Below are 9,252 nucleotides of genomic sequence, written 5' to 3'. Positions count from 1 at the left end.
GCTGTGGGGAAGAGGAGAAACAGATCAAGCTTGGCCTCTGTGTGATGTTGTTCCCTCACCTTGATGGGATGCAGTTCATTAGTCCATAAAGTGAATGACTTGCACCATTTTCTCCCTAAAGATCCTTTTTTGCTGAAGCCATGATAATACTCCAAATAAGGTTACAGAATTTTATACTTTTTGGCTTTTAAGAAAAATTCAGAACACTTCTCTCACTTGCTGCATAGACTGTATCAAACACTGAATGAAATGTAAATGGAGACTGGAGGACAATCCTACAATGAAAGGAGACGCTCACGTCCACAACGGCTCAGTGTGCATGGAGGAATTAAGTGGGCTGTGCATAGCTCTACAAACATGAGCAGTATATGCCCTACTGCTCATGTTTGGGGCATTCTGTGTTTATTAGTGGGAAAAAAATCTCTGCTACCTGCTCATGTTTGGGGCATTCTGTGTTTCTTTATTAGTGGGAAAAAATCCCTGCTATCTGAACTAGGCAGAGTTCCAAAACAGAGTCTCTTTGAGAAAAGGGAGAATCAAATGTGTGACAATGTATCAACAAAACTGACATACACAAATAGCACTTGACTGGAGAGACGATTCTCAGCATTTTATTCGAATTATTCCATTTCACTAAATAATCTAACATATTTTTCCTGGCTCCACTAATACCATTGTCATTATTTCCCTTGAAGAGGACTATGCTTTAAAAAATCTGAGTTGTTTCCATGATGTTTAACTCTAAAATTATTTTCCTTACCAAAAAGCGACCCCTCATCAGAAAAGAAACAGAGGGAAAGACATATTTATTTGCAGAAATTACTCTCCACCAGAAACAATTATAGTCCATAATCTTTAAGGATTGTGCTTTTTCTTGGGGCCTCTTTTTTGGGGGGAGGGGGTTCTTTCTCATAAATGTTTGCTTAAAATAAATAACATGCCCTACTACATCATGGAAGGAACGTAAGGTTTAGTCTCTAGAGGACAAACAGGTGGTTGGTTCTTCAGTAAGGGAGCCCACACGGTTCTTAGAGGTGACAGTCATTATACTAGGGTTGGGCGATAGTCAACGAATCTTCTGACTCAACCAGTCAGTACCAATAAAGTATAATGAGGTGAATGAGAGTGGTAGTAACTAGGAGGATCACTCATAGACTAGAATTTCTAGAACAGAAACATTTGAATTAGAGTAAGCCAAAGCTGGAGGGAGACAATGAGAGTCTGGAGAAAGGGTCCAAGAATAGAAAAGTGTGAAAAAAGATACAGGTTTCCCACCAGGTGACCCACAGAAAGGTGGTACTACCAGTCAAGGGCAGTCTTCTGTTTTTGGGATGAGGGTACACTAAATGGGTTCTGCAGTTTTCATTAAAAAATTGGAATGGAAAGTGAAATCAGAGTTTCTCTCCTTGGTTCAGTAAACACTAGAACACCTGTGTGTAAGGCGACAGGATAGGTGCTAGAGGAAAAATACAGCTAATATGTGATCCTGACCTGAAGGAGTAATGTGGTGGCACCACAGATCCCTGCACACCACATGGCACTGTGTCTGAAGGGCCATGTGGAAGGAAGGGTCATTCTGACTGGCAGGATCAGGGAAGGCATTCCCCAGTCCTCTCCTCTTAGATGTCAGCCTGTCCTTTGTGCCTCTATGTAACTGCTCAGCCTGCCCAGGTCCAGGCACTTGCTTATCTTCCTTATCTTTCTCAGCAGTGTGAGAAATAAAAGTTTAAGAAGATAAGATCCTGACTCAAAGGTGCTAATGAATGTGTGTGGAATTGACGTGTTGTGGACATGTCACTCCCTCTTGGTCCAGAAAAGTGGAAAAATCTTTGGGAAAGGAGAACTAAGGTGGTGGTGTAAGGGTAAGGTGTTTTACTCAGAAGGTGGGAGCAAAGGTATACCAACAAGCAAATTTAGTGCATGGCTTAAACCAGATGACACAGAGAGAGTACCAACATGACCAAGGACCCCAAGAAGGTAGCTAGAAGCCCTCTGCAAAATAGGTTAGTCTGCGGAATTGGAAAGCTAAAATCTTTTCCTATTATCTACTCAAATTAAACCAGAGAGTATAATATAATGAATAACTAGAAGATCTTAACATTCTAGAAAGTAGAAAGGGTAAACACAGCACTCCCCACAAAAGGTGAGACTGGAAGTCCAAGAATAGAGAAAGCTTTTGGATATCTTCTTTAAGTTTGTTTTTGGTGTTTTGGTCTGTAAGCAATCAAGATGGAGAGAGAGGCTATCCCAAAGAAGAAAGTCTGCAGGAACCAAAGTAGTTGAGCCCGACCATTCGTGATGCCTTTAGACCTAAAAAAGAAAAGAAAAATTTAACCACCAGAATTTTAGTGTTATGGTTTCACAGGAGTTATTGTTTTCTATTTTTTAAAAAGTGTACGTTTTCTATCTATTTTCATTACCATTTTCTTCCAGCTTCCTAACTCGAATGGTTAGTTCATTTATTTTCATGTTTCTTGTGCATTTAGGATGGTACACTCTTCCTAGAGAAGGAGTCTGGCTACTGCCTGGAGCATTGTATTATAAAACTGTTTCTTATGTAATTTTGATGAGCAAATGGGGTTAAAAAGCACTGGTATGGCTTTAGAGCAAGTGTTTGAAGATAGACCAGATGTAAATCCTAGCTTGGACAATTACCAGCTATGACCTTGGGCAGGGCACTCACTTTCTCTCAGAGTCAGTTTCCTTGTCTGAAAAGTAGGAATAATAGTATTATTTCATCAAGTTGATATGATTTATGAGATAATATACACAAAGTACTTAGAAAAAGGCCTGGCATCTAGCAGTAATGACCACTATAACTAAACTGCTTAAAGCTCAAAAGAAAATGACCCAATTGAAATGAATGGCTTGCTACAGTCTCATCTGTATATAAATAAGTCTCGTGTGGATGACTTAATTTAAAACAAAATTTAAATACAACATATGTAAAACTGATATACAGTTGATTCTTGTAGGGACTAAGGGCACCGACACTGCACACAGTTGAAAATTCTCATATAACTTTTGACTCTTCAAAAACTTAACTATAGTCGGCTCTTTTATCTGTAGGGGACTAGTTCAAGGACTCCCTGCAGATACAAAAATCAGAGGATGCTCAAGTTCCTTATAAAATGTTGTAGAACAATGCATAGTCGGCCCCTCTGCATCTACGGATTACCAAATGTGGATTGAAGATACCGTTTTCAATCAGCAGTTGGTTAGATCTGTGGATGTGAAACCCATGGATATGTAGGGCCAACTGTATTTACTGAAAAAAAAAAAATTGCCTATAAGTAGACCCATGAAGTTCAAACTTGTGTTCTTCAAGGGTCAACTGTAACAAATTAAAGAAAAATCATATGATCATCTTAATGCAGAAGCATTTTATAAATTTCAACATCCATTCTGAATCTAAGTTCTTAGCAAACTTAGAAACGGAACGGAACTTCTTTATTCTGATAGAGATCTACACAACTCTTGATGCAAAATGTTGAAAGCTTTCCTTTTGATCGGGAACAAGGCAAGGATGCCTACTATCACCACTTCTAGTCAATACTGTACTGGAGGTACTACCCAGTGAAATAAGAAGAAACATAAATAAAAGACACAGAGAACTGAAAGGAAGAAATAATATTATATTTCTAGACACAACTGTGTATGTACCTAGAAAATTAAAGAGAATCTGCAGATGAACTATTAGAATAAATGAATTTAGCTAGGCCACTGAATATAAGGTCAAGAGATAAAAAAATAAAGTACATTTATACACTCTACCAACGAACAATAAAAAAATGAAATCTATATCAAAATGGGCCAGGATGTATGAGAAATTCATGTTCATGCAGTGTTATTTATAATGAAAACTAGGCTTAAAAGTCCATCAGAAGAGGTATTTCTTAAGTACATAAATACATTTAAGGCACATCCATATAATAGAATACTAAGCATTAATAAAATGAGTAAGTTTATAGGTATAGACATGGAAAAACAGGACATATATGACAATGGTAAAAGTTATAGGAGTTTATATTTATATGTTTACATATTATGGTGGCTATAAAGTCAAACATATAGTTCAATCTTATCTCTGGTTAAAAGGAATCCACGAATTCCTTTTTATTGCCAGATAGTGGGATTTGGGAGGCTACAAATATACTACATCTTTTTGTGAATTGATTCATTAACTTAAATTCATTCATTCATAATTCAAAAAAAAAATTGTTTTATAGTGACCAATGATACACTGCAACATGTTAGGCCAAAAAGAAATGATTGCAAGAAAATAATAATAGTGACTTAGCCTCTCCATGCTTGTTCTCCCTTTGCCCTTCAAAGAAATGGATAGTACGATTTTAAATTTGAGTCTTTTAATTTTGGAGGCTCCAAATGCCAACAACAAAATATGTGGCAAGTACTGTGAGTTGCGGGGTTGGACACCATGCTTCCAAGCTGAGATTTCACTGAGTGGTTGAAGGAGCCATTGGAAAGAGGCCCTAGTGCTGCGGAATTTGCTATCACGAGTCAAGCCCAAAGAACAGCTTCAACATAACCACAAGTCCCCTGGAATTCGGGGGAAGGGATTAACATCCAATTCAAAAGTTTACAGACTGGTCAGCTTGCGTGACAGGAGAGCAAAGGTTTATGGCTGCATTGGGAACTGCACACACTTGCAAACTTATCCCATGGAGGGACAAGGAAGCTGTTATCGTGAGCCATACAGATCTTGTGGACGTGCACTGGCATGGGTGAGCTTAAAGGGGACCCCACCCTACACGCCTAACCGAAGGATAGAAGAAATCTCGATAAAGGGAATTTCCCCCAATCATCGATCCTGAGGGGAAACTGCAAACAGCATGCTGGGGGAAGCATCAGCAGAAACCATCAGGGAACTGCAGGAGGGAGATTCCTAGTGATGGGTGGTTTTCCCCAAATCCACCAGAGCCCTTCTGGAGAGAAGAACCAACACAGGGTACGCAACATGCATGGCACCCAGCTGCCTGTTCGCAAGGCCGACTGTGCCCTATTTCCCCTAACTACTCTGACCATTTAAAGGCGCAACAAGCAGCTGCTAGTGAATAGGGAAAAAAGGTAGAATGAGAAGACATCAACTACATTCTCTTCCCCATAGCAGGCTCCTAGGCCCCAGCTGGATGAGAACAGACATTCTGAATTAGGTAAGTTTATAGTTTTAATAAATAGGTTGGACTAGACCAAATAATATCACAAGGAAAACCTATGGAACTACTTCAGATTTTATCCAGGGCTAGGGTGGGAGACAGAAAATAACCCACAGGGTAAGATTACTTGGAGAGGGGTAAGAAAGAATAAAGCTGCTTTCCGTTCCTCTCCTGGCAAGTCCAATTTGTTTAATCAACCAGAAGATGGAGTGCCATAATCTATTTAAAGCACTTAGCAGTGTCTAACATAGTGTTCGCCCAAGATACATTAATTATTTTTATTATTAAAACACAGTATATTTAATCAATTACACCTCACCCAAATGGAAAAACTATTGTTAAAATCTAATGTATGAGACAATGTTTTTAAAACAAATTATTTTCTATGGTACCACTCAAATCATTTGGATGAAATCTGGTTAATGAGAATATACATGTAAGCAAATGTTTATTTCCTTTTAATAGAATTATTTTTAGGAAATCATGACTTATTAAACATTCAGAATTCAAAAAAAGAAACACGGTAGTAATAAAGTAACTTATTTTCCACTTTTAGAAGTAATACAACAATAAAAAGAGGTGACAGTTAATCTTGAACAGAAAAAAAAATTAATTGCAAAATACTTTGGCATTACTATAACCATCTTTTTCATTACACCATACTTTTTGTATATGCTACATAAAATACAAATGTAAAGAGAACTTCTAGTAACACTGGCACTTGCTGAGTAGCGTCTAGTCAAGGGGCTCTTATTTTGCATTGCAGTCCAGAATTATCTGTAGAGCTTATAAAAATAACATATCCCCATGTCTGAAGCAAGGCCTACCAGACAGATCAGGATATATGGGTGTGGAAAAAGCTCCTCAGGTGATTCAGCTGTGAAACTAAAACTGAGAATCATTAGCCTCAGTCAATAATTCAGTTCTTTTCAAACTAAAAGGTAGCCTCCTTATCTTTTATTCTCCTTGGGGCAAAGAATTTTTTTAAAAAATAAGAAAAATCATCTAAATTAAGCAACAAAGTGACTGGCTAACACAAATGAAATTAATTCATTCATTAAAAATTTATCGAGTATCTCCTTTGGGCTAGGCTCAGTATTAGGTGTGAAGATTCAACTCCTCTACCTTGAGAGTACTCTCAGCCTGCAAGTGTATGAATTATTTAAATGTGGCTACTCTCACCTTATATTAGATATAGAGAAGCAACAAAGACCTATTAAAAACACCTACTTGCACAATACCATGGCATACAAGGACTCTCCCAAGTGAATCAGCCAGGCAAGCCAATACCTGAAACAAAAATCAGCCTAGTTTAAGGTGATGGTTATCTGCTGATGAAATCTAACACAGAAACCACAAAAAGAAAGGTGCTTTAATGTGAACTAGCACCGCTTTTAGATATATAAAGGCGACTGTGGGCCTCCCAGGTCTACAGTGAGACTGGAGCCGATGTGTCCACATCCCATTTCTGCAGCTCTCCTTACCCATTGTGTAGCAGGGTGTGATGATGGTCCACCAAGTACTGAGTGAAGGAGCCCAGGAGTCCTAGGCTCTGATAAGGAATACTCTGAGGCCAGAAGACAACCCACTGAAAGAGAACCAGAGGCACACAATACCTATTGGGTCACTTAAATCAGCAAATGTTTATTTTTGAGAGAGGCTATAAAATAATCTTGATTCCACAAAAACAAGAACAGACCAAAGAAACTCTGAACTGGGCTTCTACTCTCAACTTCTATTTTCAAAAAGCTATTCGGTAGGAGATTTGTGCTGAGGAAACTGGGGGTATCAGACTCAGTGCCCAGGTTGGATGACTTCTATTCTTAATGAATTCCACCAAAAACATTATTTTATAAAGGTTATTGACAAATTTTAAGAGTTTATGTGCCTTAGCTAGATTCTTTACTGCAGAAACTATGGTCTGAGCCAAATCCCCATTTAATTCGGGATCCCTTTCTCTTCTTTCACCTTTTTCTACCACTAAAACTGGGACTGATCCACTGTACAGAATTGGAAAATAAGTAACATCAGGTTTGTGAAGTGCTAAATGCAACCACTTAATCACATAAGGTTTTTGTAACCTTACCCCTTAGCTAGATTCTTTACTGCAGAAACTATGGTCTGAGCCTAATCCCCATTTAATTCGGGATCCCTTTCTCTTCTTTCACCTTTTTCTACCACTAAAACTGGGACTGATCCACTGTACAGAATTGGAAAATAAGTAACATCAGGTTTGTGAAGTGCTAAATGCAACCACTTAATCACATAAGGTTTTTGTAACCTTTTGTAACTTTCTCTGTCTCTGTGTTGTAGCCTCTGTCAATTTAGGCTTTTCTGAGAATAAATAAGCTCCAATAGTTCCAAAACTTCTTATCCCATTCAGATCTCAGTCAAGAGCAGTACTATCTCTCCCATCATGTTGTTAAACACCTAAAATCTAAAGAAAGCATAAAATATCACTGCATCCTTGAAAACCAATGGGAATGGAAAGGGCAGCATCTAACAGCTCCACAATATCTCAATTTGAAGTCACCAAAGCTTTCCTCCACCTATATTCTAACTAATCAGAGACGCAGAATCATAGTACAGAATAGCACCTTTGAAAAATTTCAGCCCAACACCTCCATTTTACATATGGGGAATCAGGACAAAGGTGGTCAGATTTCACAACAAACACTGTGAGCAAGACAAATAACGCCATGTCAAGGATCTATCGGGCAATATCCAAATAAGTTTTGCCTTCAGTCGAAATTATACCAAGTTACTCCCTGCTTTTCCAGGAGTCTTTCCCGTTATCCTTTAAACGACTGTCAGCCAGACAAAAGTCGCTCCTCTTCTCAGCAGAGATCCTCGCTTTCCTGATTCTACATCTAGGCCAAAACATTTATATCTTTTCTATCCTTTCTGATCAATTAAATCCTATCCATCCTTTAGGTTTTCCTAGCAACTCCAAGTGCCTCAAACATTCTGCTTTGGAAGTCCTCCCCTGACTTTGCAAGCCTACGGCAGTCCGTCAACTTGCCTTCCCCCTCGGTGAGTTCTACTCAGACTCGGTTAAGTTGTAGCAACCGTGGAGAGGCGAGAACGCAAATGCAGGAACACTTTAAAGCAGAAACTGGCCTTTTGGCCCATCGAACTTCTGCTTACTTCAGAAACCCGGGCAACCAGCAGAAGCGCAAGCGCGAAACCTCGCTTCCACAGCGCCCCTCGCCCTACGAGGGCCCGGCCGGCCTAAAAGCAGCTGCCCCGCCCCGTCCGACGCCTCACCGCGAAATATGCCAGCCCCAGGACGGTGACCAGCGAGGGCAAGGGTCTGGTTGTACGGAAGTAGGCGGTAGCAGCCTTGCGGGCCTCCGACTTCGCCACCACCATCTTGAGAGTTATCAGGTGGGAAGCCGTGCCCGCCCCATACAGTTAAAGCCTGAGTAGCCGGTTTCTCAGGACCTCCGGCACAGAGTTATCAGGTGGGAAGCCGTGCCCGCCCCATACAGTTAAAGCCTGAGTAGCCGGTTTCTCAGGACCTCCGGCACCAGCGAAAGGCGCGGGCGGATCAATGCGCCTGCGTCTTCCGGGGTCCAGGGCCCTCTCCCGCGGCTCCGAGCCCGCGGGCGCCGGGACTGCGCCTGCGCGACCTGCCCTCGCCTGCAGGCACGGATCTTGAATAGAGCCATCACTCCGCTCGCTGACTTTACCGTGTAGTAGCCAAAAGAGAGCGTGATGAAAGTGAACCAGAATAAACTACCCCTGTGGAAGTAAGCCCCAACGCCTGGTGCCGTGCTCATGGCTGCAGCATATTCCCTTCGGCACAAAGCAGAGAACAGCTTGCGCGGAGACGGGGTCGGGGTCGGGGCGGAGCCTCGGCGACCGCTCCTCCTACTTCCTGCCCGAAAGGAAGCAGACTCTGCGGGTTCGGAAACCCGGAGAACGGGGCTTCCTGGACCCTGGCCTGGTGGGCTAGACATCATCTTCCGGGAGAGACCCCTGTCTGAGATCACTTTCCCGGATTTAAGATTAACCACGAGTCTAATTTTTGAACTTCAGCTCGGCTGTGCTCTGGGAGAAATAATGCTCTTCC

General features: G+C 41.0%; 1 protein-coding gene across 3 annotated transcripts; it reads right to left on the bottom strand.

Moving 5' to 3' along the window:
- Positions 1-584: 584 nt before the first annotated feature.
- Positions 585-9,044, bottom strand: TMEM254 (transmembrane protein 254). 3 transcript variants are annotated; one of them, XM_015592310.2, is made up of 5 exons: positions 8,699-8,738; positions 8,445-8,621; positions 6,662-6,765; positions 6,408-6,467; positions 585-2,310 (listed from the first exon to the last, which is right to left on the bottom strand). In XM_015592310.2, the coding sequence occupies exons 2-5, from the start codon at positions 8,547-8,549 to the stop codon at positions 2,190-2,192; spliced, it is 390 nt and encodes a 129-aa protein (XP_015447796.1). In that variant the 5' UTR covers positions 8,550-8,621; positions 8,699-8,738; the 3' UTR covers positions 585-2,189. The 3 variants fall into 3 exon arrangements, with proteins under 3 accessions (XP_015447796.1, XP_006915540.1, XP_015447795.1); XM_006915478.3 differs by lacking the exons at positions 8,445-8,621; positions 8,699-8,738 and adding an exon at positions 8,870-9,044; XM_015592309.2 differs by having other exon boundaries at positions 8,445-8,802.
- Between the last annotated feature and the right edge of the window lie 208 nt (positions 9,045-9,252).

The sequence above is a fragment of the Pteropus alecto genome, unplaced genomic scaffold (genome assembly GCF_000325575.1).
Source record: "Pteropus alecto unplaced genomic scaffold, ASM32557v1 scaffold155, whole genome shotgun sequence".
NCBI lineage: Eukaryota > Metazoa > Chordata > Mammalia > Chiroptera > Pteropodidae > Pteropus > Pteropus alecto.
Note: the sequence above shows the minus strand (reverse complement) of the source record. Positions and strands in the feature narration are given on the sequence as shown.

Coding starts and splice junctions, on each gene's coding strand:
- TMEM254 (XM_015592309.2), bottom strand. CDS start 8,549: ATGGTGGTGGCGAAGTCGGAGGCCCGCAAGGCTGCTACCGCCTACTTC. Junction 6,468..6,661: donor CACACCCTGCTACACAATGG/GTAAGGAGAGCT, acceptor TTTTTGTTTCAG/GTATTGGCTTGCCTGGCTGA. Junction 2,311..6,407: donor TATGCCATGGTATTGTGCAA/GTAGGTGTTTTT, acceptor TTTCTTTTTTAG/GTCTAAAGGCATCACGAATG.